Here is a 24,969-nt window from a genome sequence, read left to right on the forward strand (position 1 = left end):
AGAAACTCACTGGGTGGAATTTTATGCTTCCTCCGCAGCGTGTTTGGAGGCAGGGAGAGCATAAAATCAGGTGGGATGGTGGGGAGGGGGAGGGGGGGGGACCTACCTGAGGCCTGGGTCCAGCAATGCTCCTTGGCCTCCAGGACAGTGACCTCAAGTGAAAAGAGGTGACGTGCGAATCTCAGCATCAATTTCTCCCAACGTCAAGACCCCTGCCGCCAGGATAAAATTCCCCCATTATCTTTTTAGGATTAGGTTGAAGACAATTAATGTTTGTGTGTGCATATCAAATGTGCTTGGGACCATCTATTTTCCCCTTTAACAGACATCTCTTAGGTCCTTGATGGGAACTTTTAAAACATTGAATTTCTGAAGTGCCTTTAAGGAAAGAAAGCATCCACATGGCTTCACAAAAGATAAAAACTGACAAGCCACTGGAGATATCAGGAGGGGTGACCAGAAACTTGGCCATAGAGTTGAGCTCAAAGGAGGATCATAAAAAGGAGAAAAGGCAGAAGCTTAGGGAGCTCCAAAATAAATTTATGCGTACCTCTTTTGTCAGAGTTGCAAAGGATAGTTTCCTTTTCCCCATGAATACTAGAACCAGGCCCATGTCGCATCCACACAGAAATCATAAATGGTTCCTTTAGATTTGTTGTCAAAACACCTTCTGGAATTTTCACAGCTTGAGTGCCATTGAATTCAAAGACTTGATCACTGTCATGGCCATTATCAGTGGGAAGACCAACTGTCCAATTTGTATTGCTACTTGGTGAGGGAAGGAGATCAATTGTACCAGAAGCAGCACCTGAAATCAATAAAAAAATTAAACATATGCATTACAGAGACACATAAAAGGCTAATACTGGCACTAATCTTCAGCAATGGCACATTAAATAGATTAAATCCAAGTTTTGTTCAATGAATACTCAAATATCAGACCCACACTGAGTTTGAAATTACTGAATCTTAATTTAAAACATTTTCAACAAGAATTATGACTAAATTAATTCATTCCAAGCCAAAAGCCTAGTACAACAGCAAAGATCAAATGAAAAAATAGCAATCTTAGCCTCATTTCACAAGGACCTCTGTATTTACAACTTATACTATGCAGCCTGTGGCCTGAAGTATAATTATTTCTAAGGCTTTTAGCAGACTGCTCAAAGCCTTTGCAAGGCACAAGTCAGGAGCACGATGGAATACTATCCATTTGCTTGCATGACTGCACCTCCAACACTCAAAAAGCTCAACAGCATCCAGGACAAAGCAACCTGCTTGACTGGTACACCATCCACCATCTTAAATATTCACTCTTTCCACTGCTGGTGCAACATTTAAGAGTACCTCCCAAAACCATAATCTCTACCATCTAGAACAGGGGTCAGCAACCGTTTTTACCTGAAAAACCTTTAAAAAATAAAAGCGCCAAAAGTAATTATTGGGAGCCTCAAGATGAAAATTTGGCATTTCTAACCTAAATACTTGACAAAATCGCCAAATGTCTCTGGTAGTATGCATGTATAATAAATACATGTAATGAATTTATGCATCAATAGAAGAAAATTAAAAATCGACCTAATTCTGAATTATTGCATTTTTGTGCCTTTGATTTTTTTCATACCCCCAGTGTTCAAGTTTTATGCCTCAATTTGCAGGAATTACATATAAGCATGTATGAAAAGAATATCTAAGAATGGTGAACCATATTAATTTAATGGAAAAACAGTATGTTTCCACTTTGAATAAAAAAAGCAGTAAGAAATTTACATAATCAATAACCATGTACAGATATACCAAACAGGTTTATTTAGAACATGACATTTTTCGTTAAAATCATTTTAAACTGTAAAGGGCAGCATAATGATTAACCTTTTATCCCCAGAATAAAAACATGGCTCCTACTTTTTTTTAAAAAAAGGCTTTTTTCATAACACGTTCCAACTGGAAAAGGTTGGAGGCTGCAAATGAGTTGTTAAGGAACCACAGGCAGCTCTGGAGCCGCAGGTTGCAGACCCCTGACCTAGAAGGACAAGAGCAGCAGACTAATGGGAATACCACCATCTCCAAGATCCCCTTTATGTCAAACTGCACCCTGACTTGGAAATATATTGACATTCCTTCACCAGCACTTGGTCAAACTCCTGGAACGCCCGACCTAACACCACTTATGGAAGTGCCTTTACCACATGAACTGCAGTGGTTCAAGTAGGAGGCTCATCACCTTTTCAAGGACAACTAGGGAAGGCAATAACTGCTGGCCTTGCTAGCGATGCCCACAGCCAGAGAATAATTAAAATAACTTGCATATTCAAACAGGTTTCAATAAAAGATCTAGTGAAACAAAAGTCATAAATGATTCTATCATTCATTCTCATTATTGAAGATATCAGTCAACTTCAACATTTGATAGGACATCAGTAATACCAGTATTTAACAGCAGGATGTATGAAAAATCTAAAACTAAAAAAGCGTTTGTGACGTCCAGCGTATCTCAAGTTATAAATTTCATTATAAATTTCCAAAATTCTGTAAGCTTTCTACAGTTTACACCCCATTTTTTAAACTCTAAAAAAATACATCTGAAGAAAGCTTAAAGAATAAGACAAGTTAGGTGAAGAGTTCATCTGGGAAGAGATTCAACTGACCTATTTGGAAGTTACTAATTACCTAGAATTACAAAAATGTAAAACATTAACTTACTTTACTATAGGCAAATGTTGACTCATCGTACAAGTCAAAAAATGCTTGTAAAGGCAATCTGGCTCAAAGAGAATTGGTTTAGTACCAGATTAAATGAACAAAATGCTGTTTTGAACATTTGAAATAAAGCTACGTATAAACAAAAGTGAGATAATTGAATAAACTTCCTTTGCTAGGTTCATCCATTCGCCTACATTAAATGTCTGCCTTCAGCGAATAATTTTTTTTACTTGCAATCAATGTCACTATATTGAGGGCAGTAACTTTACTTCTATTAGGGCTGCATTTCAAAACAAAAACTTAAGCCACACTTTGTTTTAAGGATGAAATTTCATAAACGTACCTCTGAGGCCAAGTTTGCTAGACTATGTTCTTATGGCTACAAAGGAGAAGTGCACACAGCCTATGCACCCTAAACAATAACTAGATGTTTTTTAAAAAATGAAATTACTTGCAGTAAAACCAATCATACATGGAAACAGAAATGATCACAATGGTCTGTTCACCAAAGCCTTTCTTTAAAGATGAGACTGGAGAAGTTTAGAGGTTCTGTGCTTGAACACCTCTGTACTGATAACAAAAGCCTTACCACATAGTCTATGGAGTGATTTTTCAGAATACGTGTCCCTGTCGCATCCTTTGCCAATATGACTCGTTTCTAATTCAATCGCTGTTTGAATGGATGTAATAGGTTCATCACAAGTCTCCAGATGCATACTCGGAAACAATGCCAAGCTTCCAGTGCCAGGCTCATATTCAATTCTTTTGCTCCAACCTAGATCATAAACACATTACTGTCCTCAACATAGAGTTGCCAGATGCATCATTACCTTCACAAAAACACACAATATCACTTCTGTATTGCTTTGCTGATTTAGTTCAAGTATTTTAAGTTTTGCCACCTTGATTTCATAATCAGGTTACTAGGTATGTACTAATTTTATATTTTAGATTGGGAGAAAGAGTTATTTTATACCTTCGAAGAATAGATTAAATAGGAAATTTAATATAATTTAAAGCACAGATGTTTACTAGTCAACACAGTGGTAATGTGAAACAATTTAAAACATTAATTCTATAATTTTCATATTATATTAATGCTCATTACCTTGCCAGCCAGGCTTGCATGTAGGTTTAATGTTGATCTTAACAAGAACATCTTCTGTTGAACGTTTCTTCCCACAGTCATATGCAGTCACTGCAAGTTTGTACTGCCGATCTTTGCTATAGTTTATCTTCGCAGAGTTCTTAATATAGCCTGTAAAAATCAGTTTGCACCTTAGTCCTCATTACCCAAAAGCATTATTGTTCTAATCTTGGCAAGTCTAGATTTCATACTCCACCCCTTTTTAGTACACAGTAGCGTTAGGATATACATCAAAACAAAATAACCACAAATTGGTCATTTTATAATAAAATGTTAACAGCTTAAAGGGAACGGAATTTTCTTGGTTTAAGTTACAGGCTATGGATTGCTATGATAGGGAGAAGAAAAACTGATCATGACTTTCATCACCATCCACTGACTCATGTTGGAAAGTGAATGTGTGACAATGTCAGATGTGATCAGAATTGGTCTCAGGTATGAGGTATTCAATGGTCAAATGGCTCGTTAACACTCACTGTCTAGGATTATGTGTGAAAAATATCTACTTGAGTTCAGTGTTGGAGGGTTTCCAGCAGTCTTTGAACCATAGCCTAGAAAGGGTCTTTGAGAAATGGGAGAAGAATGGGGGATTGAAAGTGGGGCAAAAAAGGTGAAATCTGTTAAAATCATATTCCTTTTACATTATATTCCCAATAAAAATGGAAACTAAGATGCAATCCACAGAAATTCAACTGTAACAGCAAACATTGACAGAAACCACCATTAGAGATTAACTTTTTTCATGACTCTGAAGTAATTTATAACTTAATATCAAATGTTATAGTTTAATTCAGGCATGTCCAAACATTTCATCTTTGTGGACTGTTACTATACACCTTGGGCAGCTCGTGAAGTTTAAGTTAATATTCCCATTAGTTTATCTACATCACAAATTGATGATAACAGATTTTGATGCTCTGATTTAGGATTTATCCACCAATAAGGCAACAATTCACACAGGACAAGCTAGCGAATAAGGAATATAGAACTGCTTAATGCCAAATATTGGATTGTCAGGAATTTTGGGCCATTTGCCATGACACCCATGCCTTTTGAAATTTTATACTGGAAATCGAACTGTTAAAATTAAAATTTCAGCATTGGAAACCAAAATTTAAGGTTGATTTTTGTTAAGCGCATACCCGTATGGTTCATTACTTACCATCTTTATCAATGGTGAATGGCACATCAGGAGTAACAATTTCATAACTGCAGATTTGGCTGAACTGAGGTGAACAGTCTGCATCAATTGCTTCCACTCTCAAGATGCTGTCATACTTCTTTCCTTCAATGATTGTGGCTTTGTAAGACTTCTCCTTGAAAACTGGGGAGTACTCATTTACATCATTCACCTGGATATGAACAGTGGCCCTGTAAAGCAGAAGGACTGGTCAGAGATACTGTGGTGCTTACTAATGAAAGGGCAGAATCTGAAAATGTGTTTAAAAACTCCCGAGGACTCATGGATTTAGTAGGCTAGTAGCTGAACCATACAGCCCACAAAAGATCCAGATTCAACCCCTAGTGTGCGCTGAAGTAGCCAGTTGCAACTAGCATAGCAGTATAGATGCTATGATTGATCTCAGTACTCCAGATCACAACTTACATTGAAATAGCACCTTTAACGTAGTAAAACATCCCAAGTTTCATAGGAGCTTTACCAGACAAAATTTGATATTAAGCCATACAGATATTACGACCGGTGACCAAAGGTTTGGTCAAAGTGATAGGTGTTAAGGAGCAACTTAAAAAGGAGGGTAGAGCTGGAGAGGTTTAGGGAGCTAATTCCAAAGCCTAGGGCTTATGTAGCTGCAGGCACAGCTGCTAACAGAGGAGCGAAGGAAATCAGATGCACAAGAAGCCAGTATTTGAGGAGTGCCAAAATCTAGGAGGCTTGTGGATTTGGAAGAGATTAGGCAGATGAGGAGGGGGGAAGCCACACAGGATTTGAACACAAGAATCAGAATCAAAAAAAAGAGAGGTTCTGCTGTACCGGAAGCCAATGTAGGCCAGCAAGCACAAGGCTGATGGGTGAGCAGGACTTAATGCAGGTTAAGGTACAGGCAACAGAGGAAAAGTAAGACATAGAAGGTGCCTTCTCCTGATAATAAGCCAACACTGTAAATGGACCTGCGTGTCACATGAAGACATGACCTGGCTGCGACAGCCCCAGCAGATAAGCAGACAGATGGTGTTCACTTTCAAAGTGTAATCATAATGGCAATTTGGGCAAGTACCACTCAGATGTCCAGCACTGATGAACATCTTCACGAGAGGAATGGTAATATGGTCCAGCAAAACTAGGACACTTTACTATTCAGTCCTATGTAATTTGCAGCATCTGTATTATAGATCTCAGTACAAGAAATGTTACTTACTGCAGATAGACATTCCCATTCTTCCACAGAAGTCCAATTTACAAGTACAGGCTGAAAGGTTTTGCTCATTCCTTTAATTTTCATAATTCTAATCGGTTGAGGGACCTTCCTATTCATTTTTGCTGGTTGATCACATGAGGGATATTAAAGTGGAGTTGCAATAATCTTCACCCCATGACCCATGTTTTTAATTTTCTGCAAATTGGGCTGGATTTTGTTTTCCCACTATGTAAAATATGGCTGCCAGCAAGTATGGGCCATGCGCTGCCGTGATCTTGAGCCAGGCAGCTCATTAGAATATGCAGGGCGGCCACTAACCACCCACCCCCACCCCAATCACGTGGCGGCGGCAGTCTCGGTGATGCTAACCATCTTTGCGCAGGCATTGGCGGCATTTTTAAAGGGCTACCAGACCTGCGTAGAGAATGCAGAATTGCCCCCGTCTTCCCCCCCATCCCCAAACTCTACTGAAAATAAATGTTTGCCCTGTTTCCACCCACACTAAAATTGCAGAGTTGGCCCCTTCTACCCCCACAACTGCAGAAAGGGCAGAGTTCACCCCTTCCACATTCCCCCCCCTCCCCAACTAAAATTGCAGAGTTCACCCTGTTGCTCTCCCCAGCCCCAACTACACTTCAAATAATGAGCACCCCCACTTCCCCATCTCGGCGGCACCAGCTTTCCCTGGACTGGAAACCTGAAGGCACACAAGTGCTGTCGGTTGAGCTGAAGATCTGGAACTGCAGGTAAGATTGCAGGTAATTCAATTTAAATGAATGCAAACAGGTAATTTCAATATTTAAAGCATGGTCCTGCCACAGAGGGACGGAGGGCCCACCACCAGGAAGATCGAGCCCAGCAATCCTGGTGTCGAGCTAGGTCATGGGTCGCTGCTGCTCCAATCTTCCACAGCCCCCACCACGGAGGCCAACGTCGGGAGGTGAGCAAAATCCAGCCCATTTTAAAAAAAAATATACATAGTGAGTTGGGAATTGGGAGTGGAAACCAGCAGGACTACTCTGTTCAGTGAATGATGCAGTAGCAGCCAGGACATCCAACTAATTGCTGAACTGAGATGCATTTTGGGGACCCAAGATTTTCCTTTTTTGTTTAAAAAAAAAGGCACAAATAATTAAACGAAATAATAACCACAGATGTAATCAAATGCTTTCCCGTCCATATTCTTGCTTACACTTGTAATGCAATTTCTTTTGAAAACAATCTTAAAGACAAGTCATTTTCTCTAATTTATGTACCCTGGGGTGAAGTGCATTTGAGCTTTATGAAAGATGTGATTGCTGAGCTCCTTTCACTGTGGGGTAAGCCACTCAAGAGCCTAAAGCAAGAGAAGTTATCTTACAAATACAAGAAACAGCCTGAACAGATCTAGCTAATCAATCTAAATTTTGCAACACCCCACCCCCACAACCTACAATGTGAAACAGTAGAAACCTCAACACTTGAACTCCAATTAACAAATAATTTTATCAGCTGCCTGCCACTTCACCTTGACTGATATGTTTAATGGAAAATATTTCAGGAAAGTAAACATGACAGGACAGATATGTAGGAACAGTAACTCATTTGCATAGTACAAATTTTGTACAATGACATCAGAACTTCTGATCCAGACGTGATTTTGTTTTCTAGAATTTAACTGCCCTCAATACACATGTATCAAAAAATTGTTGCTTGTAAACTGCACAGACAAAAATCTTAACTCTATTGATAGACAAATGGTGATTTCTTGTGAATGGTACAATCCTTCAAAGTTGAAAGCAGCCTCCTTATTACTCATTTTTGCAACAAAGGAGCAAATATTTGGTGGCACAAAATAGATGTCTAGCAGTCGCCTCATCCATTCAGCTGCCATTAGGGGCAAGAGCAAAAGGAAAAGGGTGTCAAGGTCCTGTGTTTTTTTTCTCATCTCGGAAATATTACAGTGCACCTATAAGACTGAAAAAAGAACAGTGCACCTTTAAGAACTCTCCAGAGTGCATTCTGGTTGCCAAGCAACAGCCAGAGAGAGAGAGAGGATGAGATTAAATGTTGCAGTTTTGACTTTAAAAATTAGATAAGAGCAGGCAGTTGAGAACTCAATTTAAACTGAAGGAAAAAGGGTTGTGTTATTTCTCTCAAAATTCTACAAAGTTTCAAGTTGAACTAATTCCATAAAAGAAATGAGAAAAAGCTTTTTCTTTGACTACAAATTATTGATATGTGTGTTCATCGCTGGGGGGAAAAAAAAAAAGAGCCAAACTGTTGAACCCCTATCTTTGTATGGGCCCTTTTTCTCCATCGGACCTCTGAAGACCGCAAGTGAACTTTGACTGTGTTGTATTGGAAGACCATTCGCCAGGATTGTAATTTACAAAGACTTTATTTTCTATTTTTTCAGTCAACTAATTTAAAACAGAGTATATGTATGTGAATGCGGGAGATAGATTTTTAAATAAGAAGTTATAAAGGTCTTTAGATATTGGTTTATTTTAGTTGTGTTTAAGTTTTTTTTAAATAGTTAACTTGTTGACATCTAAAGATAGCTGGTTTGGTTTGCTTCATTCAGGGGTTACTAGATTGTTCAATTTGGCTTTTTTTTTTGCGATTTGGAAAGCTTGAAGAAAGATGATGCGACCTGTGAATCGATGGGACTGAATTGACAGTGCATTGCTCCCACCGTGATCAGAATCATATATTTTGATAGGGGGCTTTGTCCTGAGTGGTCATAACAAGGGGAATACAACACCTGGAAGCAGCATCAAAATACATAGACTAAAGTGCTCCAACTATGAACTATTTTGTACGTAACCAAGGCCAAAACTGAACCTTGCAAAAGTGAGCAGACATTCAGCATTACCTCTATATCCCATTACTGATGAGCAGTAAGCAGCAGCTCTGATTTTACATTGATCCATCACATGCTTTGATCCAACCAAAAGGATTACAAATTAAACCTAAGTCTCCACACCATTTTTTTTCCCAAAGTGCATACTTACTTATGGGACTTCTTCATATTGCCCCCATCTGGCCCCTCTCCACAGTCATATGCCTGGATAGTAAATGTATACTCTTTCTGTAACTCACAGTCCATCTTCTCTTTTGAACGTATGACACCTTCACCTGTGGTTTTATCAACTACCACAGCTTCAAAAGGAACATTCTGTCCATGAACTCTAAATCCACAAATCTCACCTAGAGTTTAACAAACAGTAAGTTAGAGCTAGAACAAAAAGACACGAATTTAACTAAAAAAAAGGTTTAATGTGCAACAGCAGTCCAAACTTCACAGCCAGGGATTGTTTTTATTGTGAGGGTCTGTGGAGAAAGCAAAGCCTTTGCCTTGTTTGGGTGAGCTCTGGGACTTAGTAAAGGAGCATACGCCTGCCTTCCAAGCCACTGGTTTACATTGCATCCATTCATGCAGGAGAGAGAGAGAGAGAGAGAGAGAGAGAGAGTGAAAAAAAAAAGAGACAGGCATTTCACAGGAGTACTTAAGACAGCTATAACTTGTAACATACAGCCATGGCTGCTGGCATCTTCTATGCCAAGCTACTGGACAGAGCTAGGCTGCCTATTCTGACCAAGACAAAAAGTTAAAGTGCAAAGTTAAGTCTGAGATGTACAAGCATTTGACATAGGTTCAGCACAGTCACACAAATTCTGTCAATTTCTTTTAAAAATTATTAATTTTAAGTTTTCCTGTGCAATGTATCTGCCCACAATTAGGAAACCTATACAAACCACTGGATGGCAATTCAGCATTAGAAATATCAGTTTGATACCCTATTCCAGAAAAAGAAAGTTGTGCTCATTTCAATAAGTGCACCAGTCCTTTTGACAAGCAGAATAGGCCATTGAACCTGAAACAGGCAACATACATCATCACTGCTGGGGTCAGAGTTAACTAAATGATCTGAAAAAAATCTACACAGGAAAATATGAGTTGAGAAACTAGGATAAAGTCACAAGCAGATTATAAATTATCGCACAAAATCCAGCATTTGATAAAGGCCAGACGTTTGATTTCACAGCACTAACATATAGGCTCCAAGGTCAAAACTACAGAAGACATTGGCAAATATACAGAGACTTCTGGAAATTCCTGCTGGAACAGCCTCTTGCTAAACACTCATGATAAAGTTCTGCATTAGATTTTAAATACTATAAATTTAGTTCATGTTTTTCTCCTCTCACTTTCTTTTCTGAAAACATCCATTCTTTAGAAGCATACAGAAGTTCCTCATTGCTGGTCATTCTACTATAACTCACCTAAGTGCCCATTATTCAGACTGAGCATAAGACATTTGACTTAGGGACTTCACAACCAAACCTCATCTAGTCTTCAATCAATGCTCAAGATATACAAACTTTCCACAAAGGTTACTGAAAAGCAACAACAGGAAGCAGTCTGATTTTTCCACTTCAGTTGGCCATTGGTAACACTCCTATCACCTTGCCTCCGATAAGCAAACACAGCAAAGACCAGATTTTTAAAAATCTGTGACCTCCTAGTTTGAATGGTTCAACTATTCACTCAAACTACCTTGTATTTTCTTTTCCAAATTAGTTGATTTCCAGTGGCATTGAATATGGGAAGCCAAGCCCAAATATAGTCTTTAGGGAGGGCAAGGTTAAATGGACCAGAGTGCGGAGATGAAACTCAAAGTCGCAGTGTCTTTTTTTTGTATTCCTATTATAAATTCTTATGTTAACCTATCACACTGCAATTACACCCTGCGGTCAGCAGTGGTGCTACATCCCAAAGCACTTTACAACTAACGGATTACTTTGAAAGGTAGATACTTAAAAGCAAATGCAGGATCGAATTTATGCACAAACAGCAAGTGAATGAATAACCAGTTTCTAAGTAATGCTGGCTGAGTGAAGAATATTGGCCAGGACATCAGAACTCCCTGCTCGTCTTCAAATAGTGCTACTGAATTTTTTTTACAATCAGGCAGAGTCTTGCTTAAATAAAAACAAGAAATGCTGGAAATACTCAGCAGGTCTGGCAGCATCTGAGGAGAGAGAAGCAGATGAAGGGTCACTGACCTGAAACGTTAACGAAAACCTATTACATTTCTAACCTTTGCCAGTTCTGATGAAATGTAATAGGTTTTTGTTAATGTTTCAGGTCAGTGACCCTTCATCTGCTTCTCTCTCCACAGATGCTGCCAGACCTGCTGAGTATTTCCAGCATTTCTTTTTTTTATTTCAGATTTCCAGCATCTGCAGTACTTTGGTTTTATTTTAGAGTCTTGTTTAACATGTATCTTAAAAGATGGCACCTCCGACAATGCAGTATGCCTTCTGCACTGCACCAAAGGACCAATGTAAGATTATTTTATTTTGAAAAGATTTGTTCAAAATCAGAATAGCTGCCAAATAAGCCAAGAGACTTGTATGAAAGACAATCCTAGGGTAATTGACACAAATCCTCAACTAGGGGCGGCACAGTGGTTAGCACTGCAGCCTCACAGCTCCAGGGACCCGGGTTCGATTCTGGGTACTGCCTGTGTGGAGTTTGCAAGTTCTCCCTGTGTCTGCGTGGGTTTTCTCCGGGTGCTCCGGTTTCCTCCCACAAGCCAAAAGACTTGCAGGTTGTTAGGTAAATTGGCTATTATAAATTGTCACTAGTATAGGTAGGTGGTAGGGAAATATAGGGACAGGTGGGGATGTTTGGTAGGAATATGGGATTAGTGTAGGATTAGTATAAATGGGTGGTTGATGGTCGGCACAGACTCGGTGGGCCGAAGGGCCTGTTTCAGTGCTGTATCTCTAATCTCTAATCTAATCTAATCTTAATCTAAACTGTGGTTGGGGCTATAAATTCAAGTCTGCATTTTATCACTCCATTGGGACAGCATGTTGAATAATCTTTAGCAGAATTTAACAATATCATATCTGGTATATTAAAACGGAGTAATTTACTATCGGACAGGATAGAAACTGAACACAATATTTCAATTGCAACAGGTTACTCAGACACTTTGGTAAAGTAGTGAGCATAAAGTGGCTGATTAGTATAAAATTAACTACAGATATTTAGGAACCCAAGAATCTGCATACAACTGGATTTTTATTATCATGCTGCCAGGTTAACCTGTAGCAGTGCCAAGTATCCAAAGTAAGGGACGATGTTTCATTTATCTTGCACAATAAAGCCAGGAGTGTGTTTGGGCTAAATATGATCTAGAAAAAGAGTGAAATGGAAAGGATGTCAAACAACTGATATTTCTAACAAACCCTTTAATATTAAACTTTGCATCCAGTAATTTTTGCAGATAAACCTGGATAATAATGGGGAATAATACAGATGACAGGATTTGCTGTTTAAGTGCTGATTCCCCATTTTATGACCAGAGTTAGTGAGTTAATATAATTGTTCATGAAGAATGAAACAAAGAACCCAGGTATCACCTTCTTTGGTGAATGTCACCTCATACCTCTCTATAAGGGGAAGAAAAGATAAACAGAGGTCAGTCATCAAGCTAAGAAAGCAAAAGAGTGAAGACAGGGACTAAATCAAAGGATCAATGCAAAAACAAATCAATTGATATTCAAACTCTAGTACTGTGCTTGATTCATAAATTTTTAAAATTAATTTATACAGTTTAAAGATCATTGTCAAAACACTGGAATCCCCAGTGTTATTTTAAGAAAAACATCGACAGCCATATAGCTTTTAAAAAACATACTAACCTTCACAGTTCCAGGTTCTCTAAAAAGTTTACATGAAAAAATGACAAATTATCTAATATGATTCTGAACTAAGCAGTACATTGGAAAATTATTTAATTTCAGCATATTGCAGTAACGTTCAATACTACGTAAAATACATCTATTTAGAAGATAGTCAAAACTATTCAGAATACTGCGATCAAACTGTCACACATATATTGCATCTGGTGCATCAGATTACAAGAATCTTTCTGAATTTGTTTATTTAGGTCACAGTAATAATTGCAGTTGAAGGATCAGTGTTGATATTCAAATACATTTTAGTCTCCTTTTTCAGCAAGTACAAACATTTAACAGCCAATATTTTTTGACCTTGTAGTTGTGTGTAGTAATAGAGCTGTGTGATTGTGTAAATAGCACATACATAATTGAATATTCAGATCAATAAGGTTTTCCAATTTAAGTCTTGCTCTCTCTCCCCTCAAAATTTTCCAAATTTTCAACTGATGGCCATTCGGTCGAAAACAATAAATGTTCAAGATGCTCTATAAATTTTAGACATTGATTTAAAAAAAAATAGCACTTTATAACTCCTTCCAGTAAATCTTCCATATCACTATGCATCCTTTTTTTAAAATGGAAACGAACAATATCCTTAGAATCATTAAAGGGAGATTGTTGTGAAGTATTTCAGTTTTGGCCTCATTTCTGGGCCAGTTTTAGTTGTCGTTTGTAGTCTTTGGAAAAAATATTAACCATCATTTTAGCCTGTTTTTGAACTCGAGTCCTACTTTATGTTTAATCAGGGGGAGAAACGAAAAGGAGTAATTTTAATATGTTACTTTTTTTTGAAAAACATCTGCAGGTCATGGAAATCCCAGCAGCTGAAGGGAGATAGGAAGGGCAGGATGCAACAGGTAGTGTCTTGACAGCACTACATGAGTGCTTCCCTCCCCACAGCCCAAAAATCACTATGCAGCCACCCGCCACCATCGAAAATGATTTGACCCATCCCCTCCCCTTCGCTAACAAGATCAATTAGCGGTTGTGGCCCGGAGCCACAAGTCTACCAACCCTTCAATGTGGCTGGCTGCAGCTGGTTGAAAAAAAAAATAATTTTTTTAAACCTCCCCACCTACCTGTTATTCTTGGGGCCAATGTTTATGATTTCCATTATACTTTAAGTTATTTATTGGAAATGTTTTTTTCAGAAGTATCACAGCCATTTCATTCCTCACTTCATCTGGTGCAGAGGAAGGAGGGGGAGGGAGAGGATTTCACTTAGAAAATTGCTATGGAATGGGAGGTGACAGGAAAGATTTCAGGAGAATTAGGAGAAATGGCAGACAGCAAGGTGCTCAGAGCAGATGGTGTCAGAAGAGTGAGGGGGGGGGCGGTGGTGTCTCATAGAAACCTATAAAATTCTAACAGGACTTGACAGGGTAGCTGCAGGAAGGATGTTCCCGATGGTGGGGGAGTCCAGAATCAGGGGTCATAGTCTAAGGATACGGGTAAACCTTTCAGGAATGAGATGAGGAAAAATTTCTTCACCCAGAGAGTGGTGAGGCTGTGGAATTCACTACCACAGAAAGCAATTGAGGCCAAAACATTGTATGTTTTCAATAAGGAGTTAGATATAGCTCTTGGGGCGAAAGGTATCAAAGGATATGGGGGGAAAGCGGGAACGGGTTACTGAGTTGGATAATCAGCCATGATCATAATGAATGGCAGAGCAGACTCTAAGGCCGAATTGCTTACTCCTGCTCCTATTTTCTATGATTAAGGGGCAAAGAGGAGAGAAAGAGACAGGCCTAGTCTTCAAAAGGACAAAGAGCATTGCAATGAGATGGTGGGGGCGGGGTGGTGATGTGGGGTAGAAGCACAGCAAAGTGGATTACTGTTTTGGGAAAGCTTGTAGCAACAGCTACGATGGATTTAGTGGATGTTGCCGAGAGAAGCCATGTGCCCTAGGTGGTGGATCAGCAAAGAGCTGTGGTAAGTGCCTTTAAGCATAAGGGACTAGGGTCAGAAATGGAAAGCGATTGTTAACAGGAACCAAGAATATTGGCAGTGGAACAACTGGAGACAATCCCAGAATAGGAAGACAGACAAAAATTGAGTAACAATTCAGCAAAAAGCAACAGCAAAATGACTAATGAACTATATATGCAAACTGGGGTAGTGGTCTGGGTCCAGAGGCCTGGCTGATCCCTTCCTGGATTTAATTAGGCAGGGTTGCCTTTCTCAGGCAGATTGCGAGAAGGAGTTCAATAATCTTTCATGCCACCCATATATGCAAAAAGAAGTGTGGTAATCAAAGGCAGGACTTTTAACTGGTTGAGAGTATAGGCATAGCTAACCATCACAAATGTGCTCTTTTTAAACTTTTCTCTTTATTCCTCACTGAAGCTTTGAGCAAGGATACATGGTGGATCATCACACATAATTTATTGAGAACCCTGCAGTTATTTTCATTAATGGGATAGTGGGCTTATTAGCTCCTGGGGATCTAAAGACTTAATATCTAGCATTTACGGAAATCCTACACAACTGTTAGGATATAAAGACCATCTGGCACTCGATGTGCCTGAACTGTTAATTTATTTGATATAAATTCAGTAAACTGAACAATGATGACAGGTTAGCTTAAATGTTTTATATAAATTGTAAAATTGCTGGCTGTATTACAAGCAAAGCTTCTACTATGGCTGACAATAGGAGCTAAAGAGAGTTACGGACTGTCAGGATATGAAGGGTGCTAGTCAGTAATTCAAATTTTTGATATTTCCAAAATTGAGATGAAGTTTAAAAACTGCAGAGGATTCTTGTGTTTACAAATTCTGCATTGAGTTCTCCCTGAAACCTCCCTACTCACCAGTGCTGAGTGCTAGCATGCAATGGTAAGCTAGAGGGAAACTGTTTCAAATTCACAGAGAGTGTTTGTAAATTCCACATTATAGTCAAAGAAATTAAAAACATAACTGCACTTGTAACCAATGTTACATGGTACTTCAAAAAAGTTATATTTGACCTGATGAGGTATTCACCAGAAAACTAACTTCAATTTATTAAAATCAGTTGCACATGCAAGTTTGCCCAAATATATATTAATTAAGACCTCACCCATGGCATACAGTGTGTAGGTTAAGCTGTTAAGCAGGTTAAGCAGCTATGATTGTTTTCGTAACTGTTACTTTAGGTTTTGGTTCAATTCAGTTATCTGTTTGTGGAAAAATATTTATCAAGCTGCCTTGTCACTAAATACGGAGCAATGCTACAGTATGCAGAGTGTGTCCTGGGCTCATACTCTTGCTATATAGAGACCTTGATACCCACAGAAGTGGTCTGGAGAGAAGGTTCTGCTTTAGCTGCTGCTGGAACCTCTTTTGGCCTCAATCAACCACCACTTCATTAACATGGAGATGAAGGGAAAACAAATAGGTGAACAGGTTTCAGGTGTAGAAATACAAATGAACAGACCAACAAAAATAACCACCCAAGTGTTCTAAGTGTAGCAACTTTCTCAATTAATCTTAGTTACTTTGCATACTTTCATTTAGCGTGAAAGTCTATGCTTAAGGTAACCTTAAGCTTAATTGCAATTTTTTTTTAAATTTGTGCTTTTAATCAATTGTTGGCACTGATTTTGGGGTGGTAGAATCTTATGATGAAAAGGTCACAGACCTGAAACGCTGACTGTTTCTCTGTCCACAGATGCAGCCAGACCTGCTGAGTATTCCAGCATTTTCTGTTTTATTTCAGATTTCCAGCATCTACAGTATTTTGCTTTTGTATATTGTACAATCTAACCTGCCTTCTGGTGAATTGAATTTTAAATTTACTATTGCCTCTAGTGTATGCAAAGACCAAGGATGTAACAAACAAGTGTTTTGCAGCTTTTGAGTTCGAGTGTTATAGGAAGGTGATCAGTGCTCTGAAGATATATGATCAAGCACAGAATTTTCATCTTACAATGACTATTACACTGTACACTGCGTGACAGAATAAAATGAAGAACATGTCTAAAAGATTTTGACTACAGTGGTTAATGTAGTTTTTTTTTTAAACATATCATTTTACTGATGGCAAAGAACTGCAATTCTAAAGAAAACTCGCACGGCAAGATGACGAAATCCATGGATTCCAGCACTAACACCTGAAGTAATGGGGAATAATGTTCTTAAATCCAGTTCACAGTCATACTTAATTACCACCTTTGATGTAGATTTTATACCATTTACAGTGCCCAGCTGAGTAATAAAAATATGGCAGACTTATGTTTTAATACATTTCCTAACTGAAATGTGGAACATAATTTAGCATTTGGATAAAAGGAACACATGCAGACCAATTTACATACCTGCATAATGTAGAGGTGCATCTTTATCCAGGGCAATTAAAGGAGGATCCAGCAGGACTGAGATGTCATTTTCTGTTACAATACCATGATAAGTGGTTTCTATCCATGGCTTGTGCTTGTTAACTACAGGGAAAAACAGATCACTGGTTAACCAAAGCAAGAATTCTTGTGCATTTTATAAAATTTAAACTCTGAACTTTCATACCAAGGTGACAATTATATTTAGTGCATTAAACAAACCCTCTGGTGGGTTTCAATCAATCGAAGCCTTTCAAATTCTGAACTAAATGACCAGGTATCCTAAAGTATCTTCAAAACGACAATTCTTCTTCTCTTCTTCGGCCTCCTTATCTCGAGAGACAATGGATAAGCGCCTGGAGGTGGTCAGTGGTTTGTAAAGCAGCGCCTGGAATGGCTATAAAGGCCAATTCTAGAGTGACAGGCTCTTCCACAGGTGCTGCAGAGAAATTTGTTTGTCGGGGCCGTTACACAGTTGGCTCTCCCCTTGCGCTTCTGTCTTTTTTCCTGCCAACTGCTACGTCTCTTCGACTCGCCACACTTTAGCCCCGCCTTTATGGCTGCCCGCCAGCTCTGGCGAACGCTGGCAACTGACTCCCACGACTTGTGATCAATGTCACAGGATTTCATGTCGCGTTTGCAGACGTCTTTAAAGCGGAGACATGGACAGCCGGTGGGTTTGATACCAGTGGCGAGCTCGCTGTACAATGTGTCTTTGGGGATCCTGCCATCTTCCATGCGGTTCACATGGCCAAGCCATCTCAAGCGCCGCTGACTCAGTAGTGTGTATAAGCTGGGGATGTTGGCCACCTCGAGGACTTCTGTGTTGGAGATACGGTCCTGCCACCTGATGCCAAGTATTCTCCGGAGGCAGCGAAGATGGAATGAGTTGAGACGTCGCTCTTGGCTGACATACGTTGTCCAGGCCTCGCTGCCATAGAGCAAGGTACTGAGGACTCAGGCCTGATACACTCAGACTTTTGTGTTCCGTGTCAGTGCGCCATTTTCCCACACTCTCTTGGCCAGTCTGGACATAACAGTGGAAGCCTTTCCCATGCGCTTGTTGATTTCTGCATCGAGAGACAGGTTACTGGTGATAGTTGAGCCTAGATAGGTGAACTCTTGAACCACTTCCAGAGCGTGGTCGCCAATATTGATGGATGGAGCATTTCTGATGTCCTGCCCCATGATGTTAGTTTTCTTGAGGCTGATGGTTAGGCCAAATTCATTGTAGGCAGCCGCAAACCTGTCGATGAGACTCTGCAGGCACTCTTCAGTGTGAGATGTTAAAGCAGCATCGTCAGCAAAGAGGAGTTCCCTGATGAGGACTTTCCGTACTTTGGACTTCGCTCGTAGATGGGCAAGGTTGAACAACCTGCCCCCTGATCTTGTGTGGAGGAAAATTCCTTCTTCTGAGGACTTGAACGCATGTGAAAGCAGCAGGGAGAAGAAAATCCCAAAAGGTGTGGGTGCGAGAACACAGCCCTGTTTCACGTCAATCAGGATGGGAAAGGGCTCTGACGAGGAGCCACCATGTTGAATTGTGCCTTTCATATTGTCATGGAATGAGGTGATGATACTTAGTAGCTTTGGTGGGCATCCAATCTTTTCTAGTAGTCTGAAGAGACCACGTCTGCCGACGAGGTCAAAGGCTTTGGTGAGATCCATGAAAGCAATGTAGAGGGGCATCTGTTGTTCACGGCATTTCTCCTGTATCTGACGAAGGGAGAACAGCATGTCAACGGTCGATCTCTCTGCACGAAAGCCACACTGTGCCTCAGGGTAGACACGCTCGGCCAGCTTCTGGAGCCTGTTTAGAGCGACTTGAGCAAAGACTTTCCCCACTATGCTAAGCAGGGAGATTCCACGGTAGTTGTTGCAGTCACCACGGTCACCTTTGTTTTTATAGAGGGTGATGATATTGGCATCGCGCATGTCCTGGGGTACTGCTCCCTCGTCCCAGTATCTTCAAAACGACAATATAATCTTCCAAAGATGATACCTATACAATTACTGATCTCCAAAGTTGTTGCTACTCCCTTGACTGCAATATGAACAACAAGGACCACAGGTGTGGCCTTTTTAACGAAAACCTGCCATGTGATATTTTCCCAGTCACAATCCTTTTCAAGAGAAAATAGTAGCACCAGATCGGTGTGGCTTGTTTCATTCAGACATGCTACTGTACAATATATATAACCTAATCTGGGCAAGTCTAACGTGTGTGCGCGAAACAGAGGCATTAGGCTGGTTATCAGCTAAATAAATTGACTGGATTTCACTTACATGTGCAGTCCAGGTTTTTGTACAAGAGACAACAATTTAAATGAACACGCAGCTGGATCACACTTAGACCAGAAGCAACAGACACCAATTCCATGTAAATCTATATAGTAGACAACTGAGCCAACAGCATAGTGCTGGATTAATATGGATACAGTCATAGATCAAGCACACGAGTGCGAATATCACCTCATTCCTGTAGGGTTAAGTCATTTCAGGTCTAATGCAAAATAGGGGGGGGGGGGGGGGAGAAAAGAGAGAAAGAGAGCCGGGTAGCGACTAGTATAAAATGGAGGGGAAACTGGTCCAGATTAGTGGGACCTGCTAACAAGGAGAGCATATCAGGCTGCGGAGACCAGTGGAAACTCAAATACCTTGAAATAATGTACTTTTTTTTCAAAAGCGTCCTCTGTTTGAATCCACTCTGATAAAACCCAGACAGTTAGCACTTTGAAGGCAGCTGGTCAACAGTCAATCTGTATATAATTAATAGATCATGAAGTTCCAATCCAATTTTACAATATGCTACCAACAACATTCTCTATTCTTGTCCAGAGCAGAACTTCATGTACACCCATAAGGAGGAATTATAATACACCCATCAAAATGTTTATTTCCAGGATGCCTCTAACCAGTTGGTCAAAGGCATACCAGCTATAATGAACAGCTGACAAGTGTACACTGTCTTTATAATATTTGGGAAAAACTGGGCACTTATACGGACAATATTTTGTCTTTAATAAAGTATAACAAATGTTGTTAAAAAAACAAAGAAAAGCTGCCATTATATTTATAACAAGCCACATTAAAACTTCTCTCGAAGAATTCAGCTGCACTGAACTTGCTCACCTTACTTCTGTGACCTTTTCCAGTTGTATGTTTTGCTTTACTACCTCTGGCCTATAGCACAGTTCTTTGTCAACTATCAGCTCCACCACCTTTGCGGAGCCTTCAGTGGTATCAGTCCTGCACTATGGAATTTCCCTCTAAACCGTCCCACCTTGTTATTTCTTTACTCATCTTCAAATGCCTTAAAATCTACCCTTTTGACATCACTTTGGTCAATTCCCCCCATCATTCTCCTATGACTTGCCCATTCCTCAGTGAACCTCTGAGGTTTTTAGTACAATAAAAAAGCATTTCAACATATCCAACCTCAGAACAGCATCCCCATTTCTCACACATTACCAGTCCCCAGAGATTGTCATGCCAATGTATAAGCAGCAATTTTATTCTGTAAACCTACACCTGCTAGAAACTCAGCAGAAAATCAGCAAATTCTTACACTTAGGACTCTTACAAAAGGCATTCATCCCCATTTGGGTTGAATTTGAACCCCAGTTTCTCAGACAAAAGAGGAGTGTGCAAATGCTACGCTCCATCAAATTTGCTTTTCAATGTTCATTTTACATATTTGCAGTAACGGGAAGCCGATCTGGCCTCTTACCCGCTCTTGATCTTTTCATCGAAAACTGTCAGCGAGACACTGGCCATCTCAATTTCTCTGCCCGCCTCACGCACTCTAACCTGTCGTCCTCTGAACTTGCCGCACTCCTTTCTCTCAGATCAAACCTCGACATTGTCATCAAACCTGCAGACAAGGGTGGTGCTGTTGTTGTCTGGTGTACCGACCTCTACCTTGCAGAGGCCCAACGCCAACTCTCATACTTCTTCCTACTTCCCCCTGGACCATGACTCCGCCATCGAATATCAAGCGACTGTCCACAGGACTGTCACTGACCTCAGCTCCTCCGGAGATCTTCCCTCTACAGCTTCCAACCTCACTGTCCCTCAACCCCAGACGGCCCGCTTTTACCTCCTTCCCAAAATCCACAAACAGGACTGTCCCAGCAGACCCATTATGCCAGCCTCTTCCTGTCCCACTGAACTTATTTCTTCATATCTTGACTATCTTTTCTGCCCGGTCCAGTCTCTTTCCATCTACAGCCGTGACTCTTCTGACACCCTACATCATTTTGACAATTTCCAGTTTCCTGGCCCCAACCGCCTCCCCTTCACTATGGACGTCCAATCTCTCTACACCTCCATCCCCCACCAGGACAGTTTGAGGGCTCTCCATTTATTCCTTGAACAGAGGCCCAACCAGTCCCCATCCACCACCACCCTCCTCTGCCTGGCTGAACTTGTTCTCACACTGAACAACTTCTCCGTCGACTCCACTCACTTCCTTCAAGTAAAAGGTGTTGCTATGGGTACCCGCATAGGTCCTAGTTATGCCTGTCTTTTTGTGTGATATGTCGAACATTCCTTGTTCCAGTCCTACTCAGGCCCCCTCCCCCAACTCTTTTTCTGGTGCATTGATGACTGTATCGGTGCAGTTTCCCGCTCTCGCCCAGAACTGGAAAACTTTATCAACTTTGCTTCTAATTTCCACCCTTCTTTCACCTTTACATGGTCCATCTCCAATACTTCCCTTCCTCGACTTCTCGGTCTCCATCTCTGGGGATAGACTGTCTACTAATATTCATTCTCAGCCCACCGACTCCCACAGATACCTTGATTACACTTCTTCACACCCTGCCTCCTGGAAGGACTCCATTCCATTCTCCCAGTTTCTCTGTCTCCAACACATCTGCTCGGATGATGCTACCTTTCATGACAGCGCTGCTATGTCTTCCTTTTTCCTCAGTTGAGGATTCCCCCCCACTGTGGTTGACAGGGCCCTCACACGTGTCTGGCCCATCTCCAGCACCTCTACCCTCACCCCTTCCCCTCCCTCCCAGAACCGCGACAGGGTTCCTTGTCCTCACTTTCCAACCTACCAGCCTCCACATCCAAAGGATCATCCTCCGCCATTTCCACCACCTCCAGCATGATGCCACTACCAAGCGCATCTCCCCCTCCCCTCCAGTCAGCATTCCGAAGGGATCGTTCGCTCCATGACACCCTGGTCCACTCCTCTATTACCCCCACCACTTCATCCCCTTCCCACAGCACCGTCCCCTCCAATCGCAAATGGTGTAATACCTGCCCATTTACCTCCTCTCTCCTCACTATCCAAGGCACCAAACACTCCTTTCAGGTGAAGCAGCAATTTACTTATACTTCTTTCAATTTAGTATACTGTATTCGCTGCTCACAATGTGGTCGCCTCTACATTGGTAAGACCAAACACAGACTGGGTGACTGCTTTGCAGAACACCTCCGCTCAGTCCGAAAGCATGACCCCGAGCTTCCAGTCGCTGGCCATTTCAACACTCCCCCCTGCTCTCATGCTCACATCTCTATTCTGGGATTGCTGCAGTGTTCCAGTGAACATCAACGCAAGCTCGAGGAACTGCACCTCATTTACCGATTAGGCACGCTACAGCCTGCCGGACTGAACATTGATTTTAATAATTTCACAGCATGACGGGGCCCCGCCTTTTTTAAAAAGTTTTTTGTGTTTATTTTACTTTAATTTGTTTCTACTGTGCCTACCCACTGTTTTTTCATGTTTGTGCTTGGGGCCAGGCTGCTCGGTTTTCTGCCCATTAACACCCTCTCTGTACTCATGCTTTGTCTTTCAGCACACCATTAACATACTGTTTGCCTTTGCTCCATGACCTTCTGGTCAGTTATTCTGTGACCTTGTCCTATCAACACGTTCTCTTCTGTTATCTCTTGCCCCGCCCCCACTTTACTTGCTTAAAACCTTTTACATTTCTAATATCTGCCAGTTCTGATGAAGGGTCACTGACCTGAAACATCAACTCTGCTTCTCTCTCCACAGATGCTGTCAGACCTGCCGGGTATTCCCAGCATTTCTTGTTTTTATTTCAGATTTACAGCATCTGCAGTATTTTGCTTTTAATTAAATTGGATTGCTGATACATGAAAATAACATTTCTAATTGCAAGCTTTCAATTTAACACGTATCTTCAATTAATTTTAATGTTTGTGCCAACTTTGCTCAGTTTGTACCATTCTTAAATTTGAGTCCGAAGGTTGTGGGTTCAAAGAGCACTTCAGGTCTGGAGTATGTAACCTTGACTGTTACTTCAGACATTACGGTGGTACTGAGTATGGCATTATGAGTGGTACTCTTTTGGTTGACAGGGTGAACTTAGATTACATGACATTGTACTAAGAGCAGGGCACTCTCTTGCATCCTGGCTATCATTCCTCTTAACCAATTCCACCAGAAACAGATTATTCATTTCAGTGCACTTTGTGGGACCGTGCTGTATTCAGATTGGCTACCATATTTACCTACTCAAAAGTAGGTTGCACTTCATAAGTACTTTGTTAAACCTGTACAGCATAAAGCATGCTTATAACTTCCTCAATTTACAAAGCATGGTGCCACATACAACTAATTTTTTAAAAACTGACAGAAAACTAATCAAGTTATCAAAAAAATGTGCTGTGAATTATGTAGCAAGAAGAAATTTGAGAAAGTTTGTTTATGCTGTATTTCTGCAGCCATAATCCAACCTCAGAACTTAAATTAAGTACACAGATTTAGTAAAACCAAATTAATTGTATTGGTAGATCGATCCACTAAATATTTTCTTGGGAAAACATTACCTGCAATGTAAGACACCAAATATTCTTTTCCACCAAACTGATGGGACAGAAGAATAAGTGTATTGCTAGTTGAGGCTAATATAGTATACCAAGATGAAATGCACCACGAGTCTACTAATTTGCACTAAGAATTGGCTTTCTGCCAGTTTTCTCATCAGTTTCTCCTCGTCAGGTCTCCTACCTTTATTCATATCTTTTATGCTCAGGAAGTTGTCTGCACTGCTCCTAGACTTTCGTTACTAAAACTTTGTGCATCGCCTAGCATCTAGTCAAAGAGTCCATGGTGATTTTTCTCTCTTGTGGAAGGAGTGCCAGGGTCCAGTTAACACTTTCTCCAGTTTCTGAAGATCAGTAACAGTACAGAATCTCCAGCACATCTCTGATTTAGAAGACTCATTCAAAAAGAACATGTGATGCCAGACTAGGAACATTTTGTTTTAAAATAATTCTTGGAAGGTGGGAACCACTGGCAAGGACAGCATTTACTGCCCAACTTTAGTTGCCCTAAAGTGACAGTAGGCAACCACATTGCTCAAAACTTAATATATGTTACTATAGTAACAGAATTGAAATTTTCTCCAAGCAGCATTACCATGCTACAGCTGGTAAACAAACTGAACCCAGGTCTCTACAATATGCATTTAACTGGCCAAGTGGCAATCTGCTGTACAAACTTCCTTTGCCAAGAGCAACTTGGTTTTTGCTCTGCATTTCCCTTGATAACCAAAAAGCAAATTCCTCCTGTGAGGATTGTTATGGCTGAGGTGGGAATAGTACACTCTCTTTTCTAGTCCCAATTCTCCACAGGTCACAACATTTTTAAAATGTTTACCCAGTTATCGATACGGTCAATCATATACTCTACTCTT

At 40.5% G+C, this 24,969-nt stretch overlaps 1 protein-coding gene across 4 annotated transcripts in view; it reads right to left on the reverse strand.

Moving 5' to 3' along the window:
• Positions 1–24,969, reverse strand: part of clstn1 (calsyntenin 1) — an 81,974-nt gene that overhangs the window by 26,312 nt on the left and 30,693 nt on the right. For 2 of the 4 annotated variants that reach the window (XM_068016959.1, XM_068016957.1), the window contains exons 2-8: positions 17,270–17,392; positions 12,649–12,678; positions 9,225–9,420; positions 5,013–5,221; positions 3,812–3,961; positions 3,293–3,478; positions 551–808 (exon numbers count right to left, since the gene is read on the reverse strand). In XM_068016959.1, coding sequence (XP_067873060.1) covers positions 551–808; positions 3,293–3,478; positions 3,812–3,961; positions 5,013–5,221; positions 9,225–9,420; positions 12,649–12,678; positions 17,270–17,392 — 1,152 coding nt within the window. The remainder of the gene's footprint in view (positions 1–550; positions 809–3,292; positions 3,479–3,811; positions 3,962–5,012; positions 5,222–9,224; positions 9,421–12,648; positions 12,679–17,269; positions 17,393–24,969) is intronic. The other 2 variants (XM_068016960.1, XM_068016958.1) reach the window with 1 other exon arrangement.

Source organism: Heterodontus francisci, chromosome 37 (assembly GCF_036365525.1).
Source record: "Heterodontus francisci isolate sHetFra1 chromosome 37, sHetFra1.hap1, whole genome shotgun sequence".
In the NCBI taxonomy this organism is placed as follows: Eukaryota; Metazoa; Chordata; class Chondrichthyes; order Heterodontiformes; family Heterodontidae; genus Heterodontus; species Heterodontus francisci.